Source organism: Scomber japonicus, chromosome 19 (assembly GCF_027409825.1).
Source record: "Scomber japonicus isolate fScoJap1 chromosome 19, fScoJap1.pri, whole genome shotgun sequence".
Classification (NCBI taxonomy): Eukaryota; Metazoa; Chordata; class Actinopteri; order Scombriformes; family Scombridae; genus Scomber; species Scomber japonicus.
The window spans coordinates 16,317,885-16,333,720 of record NC_070596.1 but is presented as its reverse complement, the minus strand read 5'-3'; the positions used below and the strand labels follow the sequence as shown (position 1 = coordinate 16,333,720).

Here is a 15,836-nt window from a genome sequence, read left to right as displayed (position 1 = left end):
TGGTCAAGGCTTGATGAGAGGGCAAAACACTTACTAATCAGCACACACACACACACACACACACACACACACACACACGCACTCACACACACGTGCAAGCACACACACGCACACACACACACACCAAGAAATAGTAAACATCCTTTGACTTGAGCACAGTGTCTGACTGTCTGTCTGTCTGTCTGTCTGTGTCCATTAGTGTGGAGACACAGCCAACCACAGTGAGGGACAAGTCACCGGGGAGCAGCCACCTAACAGCTGGCCTGAATGAGCATTACTATGAGGCGCCTTCTGCATGGGTACATGCGTGGGTGTGTGTACACACACACACACAAACACACACACACCCCCCTCCTTCAATCTTCAGGACGCACAGGGATCATGGGAGGAGATTTGGTGTCTAGACTGTATAGATTCCACGAGTTCCAGCCAAGAAAGAGCGAGTTACAGACTAAGAGAGAAACGGATTTACTTACTGCATACACATTGAATGCAGCTGCTGCAGGAAAAACGGACACACACACACACACACACACACAGAAATGATGTCACTGAGGAGCCTGGGGGGGTGGTCACAGCGTCTACCCTATTTCCCAAACACAACACTCATTATAAGTTCAACTACATGATTACCATCACTAGCAGATCATGAAACATCCAGCAGCAACTGATTTATAAACTAGAGGCTAAGATGACAGTAGATATCTCTGTCATAACTTATAAAATATACATCTATATTAATATCTTTGACTTTACATGACTGAAAACATATTTATGTTACGCTGCTGGAACCCTGCTATGTCACACAGTCTTATAAGTTAGCGGTTATGGCCATCAGATAACCCAGTCATGACTGTCTAATCTCAGTTCTAGATATTAACATCAGCTGTTCTTCCTGGAAGCCATGACGTAATCTAAGCTTACTGTACCACTTTTACAGCACATACGAAAACACTGTTCATGCATCTACAAGCAACGCTGAAAACATTTATTCTAATTTAACTGCTCATGACACTTATATCAAGCTCTGTTAAATATCTACTATCAGATATCATACACCATTTGCAAAAGAGTTTTTATATTATGTCCTTATGTGTGGTTCTTCCTTTTGCATCATCCACAGCCTTGTAAGTCAAATGATCTATTTATTTACCCATAGATGAGTGTGATTTCCTATTAGCCTTAACCTGTGTGTTGTGCTTCTCTGTTTTCATCTCTACATGCTGCCCCCAGAACCCAACATCACTGAATTGAAACACTGGTAAGCAAATAAAGACAATGGGGTGTCATCTTCCTTCATCCCCACATTTTAATGTTCCTTGAACATACTTGAAGTTTTGCCAGAGGAGCCTGCAGGCATCAGCCAGAGATAAATTGTGGGGTGAAGCTTATGAGTAAGAAGAAAAGCCCTGTTGTGCCCAAACTGAAACCCATCCAGGCAAGAAGCAACAAGACAGAGTTCCCTACATTTTCTGTAACCCTACTCGTCTGGCTGACGACCATAAGTTGGCACTGTTCTCTTTTTGTTGGCTACGGTTAAAATTTGAGACAACAAGGGCAATCAGTGGCCAATCACATGCCAAAACCGCCATCTGTTAAACCCTTACACTGTTTCCAGCTGTTGCTGTTTTCCAGTAGTTTTGGGGGGATTTACAGCTAATAGGTTAAGCTTCATACAAAAGGTGCATTTTCATGAACAAGATGATTGAATAAACAGAGCACAGAATAGAAATTTGCTGTCTTGTAATGATGTAATGTATGAGAGGTCAGAGCCCTGCTGCATGGTTTCCATTAAAAGTTAAATGACTGAAATTTGTCTGGAATGCATGTGCTTTGGAGAGATATAATTTAATTGTGATAAATGCACCACTATCAGGGCCTATGATGTGATGGTTTGCCCTTGATGAAGTCATGCTGTGTCATATCATCCAGACTCATTAAGAGCTAGATTCTGCACACTGGGCTAAATAGCACTGAGACCCTACAGCATTTGTTCATTTAAAAATAATATAAATAAGGCCAAATCCATGCTACAGATCAGAACTTCATAGGAAATATACAGGGTTAAACAGAATAAACACACACTAGTAACAGAATAAACAAACACCATTACTGTGCTACTATAATAAATAATAATGGTACTCATGCACCTGCAGAGATGAAACAGAAGGAAAAGCTTTGCAGGTGACATCAACCTGTCACCAAACTGCCATCATGATCAATAAGAGAAATTATACATATACTATGTAATAGAAAGCAGTTTATTACAACACATAACATTTGTCAAAATATTTTTTTGAATGAAAATGGCATCTCAGTACAACTGCAATATACAAAACAGATGTAACCACCAGGGGGCAAAATGCCCAATTTTCCTTTACTCTACCAAGGTGAGTACAGAAATCACCAAGTTAACTCTAACAGACAATATAGTTGAGAGCCTTTTAAGAAAAAATAAATAAATAAAAGAATTAGTTTTTCTTTTGAACCCTCCAACCTCCAAATCCCGCTCTGCTTTCCTATTTCCTCTGTCAGCCCTTTTCATGGAGGGGCAGGAAGACAAATGAAAGGCATCATTCCTTCATTAAGCACTTTTACACAGCAGTTCCGCTTCCTGCAGTCGCTCAAAAATGTTCCAGACTTGTCACATATTGTCGGCCCATGTAGTTAACACAACAGCAGATTTAAAATTCTGGTAGGAAGACGGGAAGCATATTTTTGACGGAAATACAAAAAAGTTTTGCTTCACTGGGTGTAGTAACAATGGTCACCTTAACGCTCTTTGAATAAAACAATGCTTAATATGCTTACACAATCAATTCATTTTAATTCAGTTAAATTACTTTAAAAAACTGTGTAAATTATTAAACTGATGCCGATTTTTTGTAGCTATTATTAAACAGTAATAGTTACCGAACATCAGCAACAACCGTTAATCCAGGATGTATTTCTGTATCCACAAGTGAGCATTATGCACAAGCCAAAATTAGACTATAAAGAAGAGATTAAGTACACTTATCTGTGCTCAGATCTGTTTTTTTAAACAGGCCTGGTAACCTACTGCAGCCTGTAATCTAGTCCATGATTCATCGAGTTCCAGTGTCACCTTTAAAGAATACTTCGTTATCTGAACCCCACACTGAGAAAAAAAGCTGTTAATACAGCGTGTGAGCTATGGTTCCAGAAATTCACAACCCTGCACAATCCGCACAATCTGTGCTTGCTAGCCAGTGAGATCATACCTCCCCACTGTACAGTACACAGAAGTGCCAAGAACAGAAACAGGTCTTTGCTTGCCCTTCACTGCCTCTGTCAGTCTCCCAGGCAGCTGCATGCAAAGATCTGAACCTGCCTGTTGGGAAGCAGCGTGGTGCTGGCTAGGCTAGAGTTAATTAGCTGAGGCTCACCAGGTAGAAAAAAAAACATGGATGTAAAATCATGTGTTGATATTGCCCTCCTCTTGCACTATGACTCACATCCCCTCTCATAGCCTAACCTGCTCATCACAGGAGGAAAGGGGGCAGAGAGGGAAAACAAATACGCCCCGTGTCACTGACCCTTTGCCAAATTCGATCCGTTTACTGGCAAAAGCTTTCAATCTGTTTTTCTGACCTTCCCTGTCCTGTCCCCCCTCTGTGTTATGCAAGACTTTAGAGTCAGTGGAAAGTATTCCCTGCCAAGGCAATCACAGCCCCACAGACACATTTGGTAAACTTATCAGTTAGCTGGATGCATGGCATGCATCCGGTTCAATGGCACATGATCATTTTACAAAGCTACAACAGTTCAGCATGATCTCTCTTTTATCCTGCATTGATATACAACTTGTTTACCTCATTGATACTTTCCATTGATGTGCTGAAATGCTACAATTTACCTCTAAATTTTTTCATTGTCCTTGCACCCACACTGAGTACTAGCTACACTACTAAGCATTCAAGTTGGGACAATTATGATAAAACTTTTACGTACATAAATGCACAAAACGTCCTCATCTCAATTGACTTATATATTGATTTATGGTAGATAATAAACCTCCCTGTGCCTTGTTATATTGTTTGTTTTGTTATTCTTGGCAATAAATGAAGCCACAGACTACCACAAAAGCATTTTCATGAGCCAAAACAAGTAAATAAACCACTGACTATAAAAACAATAAAAACAAGGGGTGAAGTAACGGATGATGTCACCGCTGGTTTCTATGTCTTGTGTCTAAAAGCCATGAGAAATTCTGATGGGACATTAGAAACAACAAGACGAGTAGAGGAACAGAACAAGACAAACTTCTCTATATTGCTAAAAGATACATGATCACTGCCCACACAAGGACAAACATCACCATGTATCAGTCTACGATGTGATATGATGCATACTGGGTAATTTTTTTTCACAAAGCACAGCAGGCTCTGTGCCATCAACATGCCAGCCTTCCCCAGAGGCAATTGAGAACAGGTATAATGAGCTCATTCAGACATTAAGCTGCAAATATATATTTTTTGTAATTAATAATTTGAGTCCATTTTCAAGCAAATATTTTGTGGCTTCAGCATTTCAGCTGTGAAGATAGTAGTAACCAGTATATTTAAGTCATTTGTTGGACTACACAAGTACTTTTAAGATGTGCTCTGGAAACATGATTGGCACTTTTCACTATTGTTTGACATTTTATTAACAAGGTGATTAATTGGTTTATTGAGAAAATATCCTGCAGATTTAGTTACATTCTGCAACCTCCAGCAAAACTTGTAGTGCTCTGTAAAACATACTTCACACTATAAACACAGGAGGAGGCACTGTTGAGCTGTGCCACTCACCAAAACACTCCTTTATATCATGTATGTGAACGTATTCTTTAATGATTGTTGTTCCCACTTCTTCTCCATTCATTCCTCAGTTAGGGCAAGCTTATTAAAAGCAGTGTGCTCTATGCTTTTAGTTGTCTCTCAGCATCCTCTGTCCATATCATTATCATACTGGCCACAAGGTACACAATCTCCCATGAGACTCCTGTGACTCTGTCTGAGCACCTGATTATGTAATCAGACTAAGCTGTGAGATGTCCATACATGTCTGCCTTCTGGAGATTTGCACTGTAATGTAACATTTTATTTACAATACTTCACATCTCTTGTTAAATAGAGTCAGAGAAGTCTGACAGTACACTAGATGTTACACACACACAAAAAAAAGTATTAATGTTGTATTGCAAGTTTAATGTTTTTGTTATGGGCCCCAGTTGCTGTCGTTTATTTCTGTGACGAACAGATGGCTGGGAAATCTCAGATGACAGGATCAATACCACTGAGTAATTGAGTAAAACTATCCTCTTACACCCCAAACAAACATCTCAGAACTCCACACACTATTTGGTATTGTATACTTGTATACTGCAGTATATTTTCTTCTAAAATTGTACTATTAGTTTGTAACTGTTCAGAGGAAAAACAGTCAAATAATATTTCTAAACATCATCAACAGGCTCTTGCCACAAAAACCTTCATAAAACAACAAATATAAAATAATGAATACATCTCCAAGTTATAGCTTTATCATTACACATTGCATGCACACTGCTGTTTTCATTTAAACAAAGATTATATTAAGAGACCCTTACTGGTACATCTCACTGTTTAGTAATCAGTTTGTTATACCAGAGATATGTAGTGAGCTGAGATAAATAAATATAATCAAATAAATATATCACATATTTCATGCTTCATGCAGTGTGTCATTAGCTGTTGTGAAGCATTACAAGAAGAATCTCACTTTGTTGGTCAAGTGACGGACAACTGATCACAACTAAGACCCAGCAAGTGACTGACAAAGGTACAGATGTATCGTACCGCTTCTAGAGTTACCCAGTGCTGCTTGTATAATTTATGTGGTAGGTTTGATTATTAACTGTTAAAATTAATTATGCATGCTTTAAAGTGAAAACCACTTTCTCCCCTCCTGGTTATGCAAACGTATGTCTGTCAATCAGCTCTCAACGTGCAATGGTCAGTCCAGCGTGCTCATCTTACTCATCTATATGGTTCACTTTTTTGAAAAGTAAAGTACAAGACAGATGAAGGCAACAGAAAGGTATTATAGTATTTTGATCCTAGGCCAACATGATGCTCAAAAATCAGCAAGTCTAATTTTCACATAGTAAACTAATACTACCAAGAAAGAGTAGTAAAAGTAGTGAAAGGGACCTTACAAAGATCTTAGAAGAAAAATTTGCTCTTACCGTGCACAGCGAAAACGTTACAGGGCTGGGTACCATGGCGTGACGACTCCCTCTTTCCTCCCTTGATGAAGGCCGGCAGACTGGGTCTCCTCTGGTCCCCTACAAACTTTCCCGGCTGCTGCCCCATAAGGGCAGGGTGCCAGGCCGCAGCCGGGACTCTCCAAGCTGGACTCAGTTGCTCACCGTCCAACAGTCGGCCGTCTAGCAGGGGGGGGACTGGGAGAAGACAGGAGCCCTTTTCCCTGGCTCAGTCTGTCCTCTCCTGGAGTATGGGTGATGCGGGTCAACTCTGCAGATCCGAATTACTCCAGTATGTCTCTTTTTATCATGCATTAATGGAATCTGAGTGCTTCAATGGTCAAAAAAGACATATCACAGGAACCTAAGGGGAGGGGGGAGGGGAGGGGGGACAGTCAAGGGTCACTGATGATTATCTTAAAAGTAAAGTGTGATGCTTTCAAACTGCACCACTCAAATTCAGTTGCTCCTAATAATAGTATGAAAGATTTTGTTTTAGTCAACAGTTTGAAGATATTACCCAAAAAAAATCATAAACCAATCAAACATGCATCCTAGATTCAAAATAAACATTTCAATCAGTTTAAGCAAATGTTTCTCTATGCTGCAATTCAAAATGTTATTGGAAACTGCTTTATTTCTATTATGTTGTCGGTACATCTACTTTACCTGTGCTTTTTTTCTACATACATCCCTATTCCTTTCTGTCTATGGAGCCGTCTGATTATGGAAATGAGGCCGAGCCTTAAAGATACCCTCCAGACATGTTCAAGATCTATACAAAAAAACTCTACTTTGACTAATAGTGTGTGTATCTGATATGGGTTTTACACAGAAAAAAGGTTAAAAAAAACCTTAAAATAGGATCTACACCTTCTACATTTTGTGAAAAGAGGGTCACACTCAGATTTAATCACTAATCCGTCACAGAGAATTTACATCAGAGTGTACAAATGAAGAAAAACATCACTTACTGAAAGGGGACAGGTAGATTGCCAGATAAAGCTAATTACTAATCACTATGACGTAACAATCACATCACATTGAATTTCACTGTCAGTCAATACTGTCCATTGTTATTCCAAATAAGTTTATAAGTATATCCACCATCCAATTAGACATACTGAAACAACAATAATTAAAATCGCCATAATTCACAAAATATATTCCAAAACAACTATGGCTGTCACTGTGGACCTCAGTTTCCTCACCATTCATTAATCAGTTCAGTTGACAAAGAAATCCCTTCATAAACAAAGAATCAGTAACAACCTCCAAAAATAGATCTGTCAAAACCACTACTAATTACTTAATTTGGTAATATGCAATTTATTCCTTACAAATGTCTTATTGTAGTGACAGATAAACAATGAAAGTAAATTAAAGAGTGTGACCCACTTTTCATAAGTGTCATATGCAACAGGTGGTCAGAGCACAGAGGAATCCATGCAAAGATAATTAGTATCTACTCCATCTCCCTCATTAAAAAATACTGCAAATATATTTCATTTCAAATGTTGTCTTCTCCTTCATCCATTTTCAGTTTATATGCACCAGAGGCTTCAAAATTCCACATCATACTTGTGTAAGTTGAATATTAGACCACAATTACCACCCAAACTGTTTGTGATGTCACAAATCATGCTTATAGGGCCCCCCATTAAAATCTTTTTTTTTCCCAAAGAAACTTTCCACTTTCAGCAGATGAATGTGAAAACAACTTTCTCTTGTCAAACTCTGCATATAACCCATGCAGCAAAGTGAAGCTCAAACATCCAACCGCAGGAGCAGAAATCAAAACACATTTTTTGAATGGAAGGGGACTTTAACTCTTATCTTTAACCCTATCGCTCCTGGCATACTGCTTTTACTACAAAAGCACTCAGGGGTCAGTAGCACCCAGTCAAATGAAAATGGCAAACTTCTACAACAATTAGAAACTTACAACGTGAAGACAAGTATGAATTTTTTTTTAAACTTACATGTCCACAGAAACATTCATGTTGTTGGTTATGAAGCGACCTCAGGCTAATGTTGGAGGTAGCCATGGAGGCTAACTAACTAGCTGGTGGTATGCAGCGCCTGAGCCTTAAATGCACATCGAGCAGTCAACAGTTGGCTCTTCCTGGGTCGCTGTTAACACGATGCTAGTAAACAAGTGCAATAATGTCTCACAAAAACATCTCCGGCCACCGCACTTCAATGCTTTGCGGTGTGTTTTTCTTCCCAAAAGGCACGGTATAGAGTTTGTTTCAAACTTCCGTGTCCACTCTTCCGTCTTGCGGAGTTTCTTCTCCTGTGGTACCCGGACTAAAGGCACTTCAATCAGGGAGGCGAAGAGAAATCGAGGAAACTCAAGTCAGCCTGCCACCGACGTCTCTTTCTGTGAGCCCTTTCCTCTGTTCACAGCCGCCGAGCTCTTCGTTGCCGACCGCTCGGTTCACGCACTTATTCATCGCTCTCACGTGAAAATCTCAGCAATAAACTTTGGCCGAGCAGTAGTTGTGTCGCTGGGGCCGCCATACTTCCATACGCAAGGTGGTTTACAGAAATATGAGGGTGGGGCGACGTGTGGCGTCATGTGCGTGCGTGGGCTAGTACATGCGAGCAGAGGAAGAGCAGCAGGCCAGAACAACTCAAGAAGTTCACTTCAAGCAAAACCTACAACAACCTGTTTTTTTTTTCTTCTTCTATTTTTTATTACTTGATGGAATTTCTCTGAATACTTTTGTGCAGTTTGTAAAAGTAGACTTGGAAAACGTATTGTCCGGATCATCTGTTGCAGTCACTGTACACATTATTATGGTCCTGGTCCAGGCAGGCATTTAAAGTGCATGTCAATAACTGTATACCAACAATTGTAATCAAATAGATAGTGAGTATGCTGTATTCCACACCCTCTACTCCAGTGGTTCTCAAAGTGAAGTATGGAGACTTCACAGGGTCCCAGGGAACCCCAGAAAAAGGGGGAATAATTTATGTTTCCACCTATAAGTAAAACATGACAGAATGTTTAACTGTTTTTACACTTTCTGTAATAAAACATTTAACAAATATATTATTAGTTGGGGAACAAAATCTTACCACAATTTTTCTTAATTTCTTCTTGTGTGCTTGATTTCAGAATACCAGCATACAGTAGCCTACTATGCAAAAGTTTTAGGTACAAAAAGTAAAGTGCTTTAAAAAATAATGCCATGAATAGTTTTTTTACTTATCAGATAACTTCACACAAAGTTCAGTAAACAGAAGAAACCTAAATTAAATCAGTATTTATTATGACCATGCTTCATCTTTAAATCAGCACTAGTTTACCTCGGTACACCTGCACATAGTTTTTTAAGGTCAAGTTAAGAGACTAGAAAACAAAAATAAGTTATAATAGGATGAGACACATAAAACAAGATAATACAAGTTACAGTGCAGTGCAAGAGATGAATCAAAAGCCTCACATTTGATTTAAAAGAACTGAGATTGCTCCAAACATCTTGCCAATTCCAGACTGACTCAATGATGTAGAGATCAGGGTTTTTTTTGCTGCAGGACTCCTTGTTCTTGTTCTCCCTGATAGCTTTGCATTATGGATAAGACTCTAAACATCTTAAGTGCCTAAAACCTTTGCAAGATACTGTATCTACAATTGTAACTTACAAGGTGATATAGTGTTCAAAAGGTAAAAAAGCTCAAGATTTGTATCTGTGCTCTGCAAACTCACATGCAAGTGTTATAGACAAATAGACATAGTATGTAATGACACTGTATAGACCCCTAAGTATGTATTGTTCAGATTTAATTATCGCTCTAGTTGGCCTTGCCATTTTCAGTAGTTTAGTTTCATTAAAAAATATATAGGAATATTTGTGATGGAAAAAAATACATGACCTTGTGAAGACTGAATTTTGTATTTGGTTCTCAATCATTCAGCAAGAACAACCACACTGTGCCAAGTATTGAAAATGATAGAAAATGTATTGTATACAACAGAGTTTTGTACAATATCACACATCACACATTATCAATAGTGTTCCACTGTAACTCTGAAAATGTAAAACAGTTAAAACCAAAGAACAGCTGCACAAGTGATTTGTGAATGTTGCAGTATTTTGGAGGTTATAGTTTCTTTCGATTTGCAGTCAAACAACAATGAGCCATTTTGTTTTATACATACAGTAAATTTGAACTGTACAATGGGGAGGGTTTTTTTGTTGTTATTGTTGTTGTTATTTTTTAAACCAGTCCAGTCCTCAGGTAGGTAGGTGGTCAGTCCTTAGCTGCTGGTGTGATTGTGGATTTCTGAGGCCACTGTTTGGATTCATGCTTCATCTTTAACCCTCTTGTTCCAACAGCTTCTGTTGTGTCAGCATTACAATCTCCTCCATCACTTCTGGTTTCAAAATGTCCTTGACCTGCAGACGCAGCACAAAGGGGACAATTGTAGATCAGCTGCACTGAAATAAATTAGTGTTTTGAATACCACAAAAATGTCACGTATCTGGTTAGACAAAATTTAGATACAAAGGCCTTATAGAATTAAAATAATGGATATTTATTCTCACATTTGTGATTTCAGCAATTCCTTGAATGATTTTACTATTTGGGTTCTAGCCACTGAAACAAACAATAATGACAGCTCAGTAACCCATCAAACAGCTGTGTTGGGCTTCAATAACAAGTATTGTAAAAAGGAAAACTTTGCAAACTAATGCCAAATTAACAGCTGACAAAATGTAAAGTATTAGTATATAGTAAAAGCGTATTGCCCATGTCATTACTGCCACAAGGATTTGTTGATATACGAGATGTAAGCCGTCATGCCGATATTATATAAACTCAACATTTATGAGAAGTATTTGTCAGTAAGTCATTAGTTCTCTGCCTAAAAAAGCAATGAATTCAGTCGTGTCTGTTCCCCACTGTTAGAACAGCAAAGTTGAGAACGGCAAAAGATTTGTTTTCCATAACTGTTGCCCAGCAGCTGTGGGTTTCCCTAATGGCCACCAGATGGCACAGAAAAGTCCACTTTCTATTGCAATATTTTGGGTGTAATTCAAAAACAGTCACATAATGTTGCAAACTGATGTAACTGTCATTTCAGTGTATCAAATTCTACTTGCTTGCTTCCTACCTGGTGCTGAAGTGATGATTCATAGCAATAGAGAACACTGGTGTCAAACAAGAGGACCTTGTGCGCAGCCAAAGCCAGCAGGCAGTTTCTCAACCGTGAAATAACCTCTCGATCTGACAGACTCACAGGCTGAGGACAGAGATAAGACACACAAATACAAACATGATTAAAATTAATATTAATCAAGTGTCTCCAGATTACTATAATTTATTGTAACATTGTTCTGTAAAAGGTATTCAAACGAGACATGGTGTATTTCCCCAACAGTTGAAATGCAAGTGGCCATGATAGATGAGATGATAGACAGACTTGGAAAAGCTATGAAATTACTACTCTTCATTAATCCCATTCCCACCTCAAGGCTGGTGTAGAAGCCCCCAGCCTCCTCCTCTTGCTGTCCTGGTGTGGGATATAGCCACACAAAGCCATTATTGCCGAGGATGAGGGATGCACCACATGGCAGGTTGTGGAAATGTGATTTCTGCCTTTTGATGAGAGAAGGAGAGAGCTGTACCATCACTCCTTGGCCCAGCTGATGATCAGAGAAGGAGGAGGAGTTCAAATTAAGGCTCTCATTAAAAATAAAAAACAAACAAACAAACTTATAACTATGTTTTGGCTACATTACTTTTTAGTTGTTCCAAGGACTCAAATCACATTGTTAATGACTCAACTTTACTTCTTTTACATTACTGCTGCTTTTAGGTTTATTGATTGTTTTTACATTAAGAGTATATAACTGTCTTTTATGCAACTATTTGTTAGACAGTATATGCGGTTGTATTTTTGTTGTTTTTAAATGTGTACTTGTCTTACTATGTTGTCTCCCGGCACTGTTGTTTGTGCTATACATAAACATATAAAAGGAGCGAAGACATACTGTACTGTGATATACTGTATAGGAAGGATTAAATAGACACTTTTAAGGTGTGCTTTAAATGAATAGTGCTTTCATTATTACCACCCCCAATACTAAGTGTAAGCATTGAGTGAATAATTTCCTTTGTATAGTAATGTGATTTCTGTTTTTTTAGCACTGCCCACTTAGAAGTATATCCTGGCCCTTTGTTTACTTCCTGACCTCAAACAGTGAGTCATAGAGCAAACTAAACCATCTCATTGTGCACATGTGCATTACTTACTTTTCCATACTTTAAACTGCGGGTATGAAGTGATAAGGCTCCATCTGAGAAGACAGACTGCACTTCAGCCTAAAAACACAGGACAAAAGCAACAAAGACATTATGAGCAAGAGATAAGAAGGTGGAGTAACCTGTTAAAGATAATTATAAAGTGTGCATAGTCAGAGAGGCATACACTGATGAGATCACCCTCCTGAAGGTATTCTCTCATGGTCAGCTCATCTTCTGCTGATCTTCTCCTCTAAAAGAAAAATAAAGAAATGTTTCAAGAATAAAATTGAACAAACTTCCCCACCCGAAACCGTTTCCTAATTCTTCGGTGTAACATCTCCCTGTTAATCCAATTTCCAAGCATCTCACCAGCTCTCCTCCAGGCAGATTGACAGAAGACAGCAAGAGGACAGAGTCCAATCGGGAGTTCGTCTCCACCTTCCACCGTTTCTGTTGCACCTATACATGACATAATACAGCATAAAACAGCTTGTTGTAAGCATAAAGGAAACATTTTAAAATATTGGACATCACATAGAAAAAGAGACATGGAGACAGGAACCTACCTCAGTTATTCTGCCAACCACCACATCACCAACCTCACCATTGAACCTGTAATTCAATAACACACAACCAAATTACAATTGCATCATTTCTACAAATGCAGTCTTATCCAACTAAAATCAGTGCATGTTTCAATTCAGTATGACTTTACTTACCTGGTCTTAAGTGGTCTGACACAGATTAGTTTGTCTACTCTCTGCACCTCTCCAGCGACTGAAGCAGTTAGCTTCTCCTCATCAACATAGGTACCATGACCCCTTGGGACAAAAGGTATGAGAACCACTGAGAATGAGGCTTTGTTATGCTGACAAACAGGGATGTGGTGAAGAGAAAGGCGCGGTAATGATGCCCTCCAGCTAGTGTTCACAAACTACACAGGTGTCAATTCTAACAAATTCATACATGATTTCGCCCCCCCTTAAAGTCCGCATCACTTATTGCATACATATTAATTGTATTTGAGTCTAAAAAAGGTGGGTTAGATAAAAACAAGGAGGATTTACCTTCCGTACTCTTCAATGGCAGACCAGACAAGTTGAGTATATCTAATCTTACATCAACTGATCACAAGCTGAACCAATATTATCCTCTCAGTGAGTTAAGATAAACCTTTCAAATGAAGCTGGTGTAGCCTGCAAACCTGATCATGCTCACTTAAACGGTCCGTGGTAGGTTTGGGTTTTCTTAAGAAGATTTTTTCTGAGCTCAACCTACTTTTTAACCAGTTAGCTTTAACCAGCTAAAAGCAAGATGCCAGTAGTAGTACCACAAATAAACCAGCTTCTTTCACTTGATTTTCCTGCATGACAAACATCATGAGGCCACCCGGAGCAGCAGCCGATCACACCACCGGTCCACCAGCCGGGACCTACCTCATGAAACCGGTGTCTGAAGTGATCACATCGCCGGGGACCACCAGATCTCTTCGGTCAGTGGAAACGGTTAACGATACTGGTTTTCGGATAACAGGTAATCTCATGTCAGCCGCCATGCTGCTACAATATTTGCCTCTTCCTCTTCCTCTTCTTCGTTTTCCCTTTCTGGCGATCAGAAAACAACTTTATAAGTTTTACCGCCACCTACTGGAGAATGGGTCGAAATGTTGTTGTTTTTTCTACCTAACTAACGTTACAAGTACTTTTTTAAAATTCTGAGATCAACAACATGTAAGAAATAGGAAATAAAATCGGGTATATATTTTATTTAAATAAACTACTTTTTATTCTTTTTTTTATTTTCTAACAATGTTAAACTTAAAGGTACATTGCCACTGTGCCACCATCTGCTGCCCAGGAGTATAGTCTGTAGAGTCTAGCATTTTTTTTTTTTATCAATGATTGCTACCAGACATGTTTTAAGTTACATAATAATACTCTGCTTTGAATGGTAATTTGTATCTAATGTGGTTTTCCCATAAAACAAAGTTCAGTCACCTCGTTAAAACCCTTTTAAATAACAGCTACTCCTTCTCCCTCATTGAGAAATCCAGAATCTTTATGCAAATATATATTGTTGGATGCAAGATGCCTCTTACATAAATAAAAAGAGTCCATTCTCAGTGTATGTGCACTGGGGGCTTTAAGTTTCCACATCATATTTATGTAAGTTGCATATTGGACCATGAGTGGTTCAAAACTAGATGTATAATGCTCTCAGATACACCCCCTAATTTATATTTAAGGTTTATAGAGAGAAACGTCAATGAATGTGACATCCCTCTGGTGTAAAACTATGCACATACATCATACTGTACAGTGAAACCCAAAACATCTAAACATCCACTTACCCTGACAGTTCACACAAGCCCACTGCATTACTGTGTCATGCAGTGTATTGCTGCACCATGTGGCTATGTGGCCAAGCTTGTGTGCCTGTACGTATGACTCAAAAATGGTTAATAGTCTTAAATCTTTATTCTCAGAATAATTGCCCTAATAGCTAAAAAAGGGGAATTCAGGGTTTCCTGAATCATTTTGTGTTTTCTTGTTTGTGCGTGTGATGTATTTGTGACATAATGTAAGGAGAATTAAACAGTGTGAAACAGTGTTGAGCACAATTTCTTACAGCTGCTATTCAGTTTGCTTTGCAGAGTAAAAACACATGTTGAACACATGTAGACAGGCACCCACAAAGTACAAACTTGCTCTATGTGGAACAAGTATAAATTCACATTAATCATTTGTTTGTGCATCAGGGTTATAGTTTTGAAATTTTCATAAGTTTTTTTTTTGTTTTAATTTCAGTTTAGTTTTAGTTGAACAAGTGGAGTAGTTTTGTTTTTATTTTTATTTTGAGGAACTGATCAGCTTTATTTAAGTTTTTATTTAGTTTTAGTCTTAGTTTTAGTTTTTCAAGTTGATTTGATTTGTTTTGTAGAAGCAGAAAAGGATGGAAGAATGCATGACACGAAATATGGTTTACCAAGTCATTGTTTATTAAAGGTAATTCAGGTAGTTCAAACAGAGTGTGACCCGGATGGGATGGGTCTTTGAGGATGGTGTAGGCCTTTTTGAGATAGATTGCAGCTTTATTCAAGTGACACTTTGTCTTGTTTGCATTTAAGGAGTACTACTGTATGTTTTTCCAGCAGGGTTTGTGCAGACGCTCATTTTTCTTTCCCCACCAGCAGGTGTCAGCGTCGAGCCACGCGGCCTGCAACGCCACCACGTTTCAACATAACGGAGAGATGACGTCAAATGTCAACACGACGCAAACTCCTCCGTCGCGTCCAATCAGCCTTCAGTCGGACAGACTCTGGTAAAGA

The 15,836-nt window shown here is 38.7% G+C and overlaps 2 protein-coding genes across 3 annotated transcripts in view; both read right to left on the bottom strand.

Annotated features, from left to right (window-relative positions):
* Positions 1-8,765, bottom strand: part of abl1 (c-abl oncogene 1, non-receptor tyrosine kinase) — a 34,197-nt gene extending 25,432 nt beyond the window's left edge. For both annotated transcript variants that reach the window (XM_053340349.1, XM_053340350.1), the window contains exons 1-2: positions 8,233-8,765; positions 6,233-6,614 (exon numbers count right to left, since the gene is read on the bottom strand). In XM_053340349.1, the coding sequence (XP_053196324.1) occupies positions 6,233-6,359 (127 nt within the window). In that variant the 5' untranslated portion in view covers positions 6,360-6,614; positions 8,233-8,765. The remainder of the gene's footprint in view (positions 1-6,232; positions 6,615-8,232) is intronic.
* Positions 8,766-10,264: 1,499 nt separating this feature from the next.
* exosc2 (exosome component 2) lies at positions 10,265-14,063 on the bottom strand. The gene is made up of 9 exons (XM_053340361.1): positions 13,945-14,063; positions 13,228-13,329; positions 13,075-13,120; positions 12,878-12,967; positions 12,693-12,758; positions 12,518-12,586; positions 11,731-11,907; positions 11,376-11,504; positions 10,265-10,656 (listed from the first exon to the last, which is right to left on the bottom strand). Exons 1-9 carry the CDS (start codon positions 14,061-14,063, stop codon positions 10,576-10,578), a joined length of 879 nt encoding a protein of 292 aa, XP_053196336.1. The 3' UTR covers positions 10,265-10,575.
* Between the last annotated feature and the right edge of the window lie 1,773 nt (positions 14,064-15,836).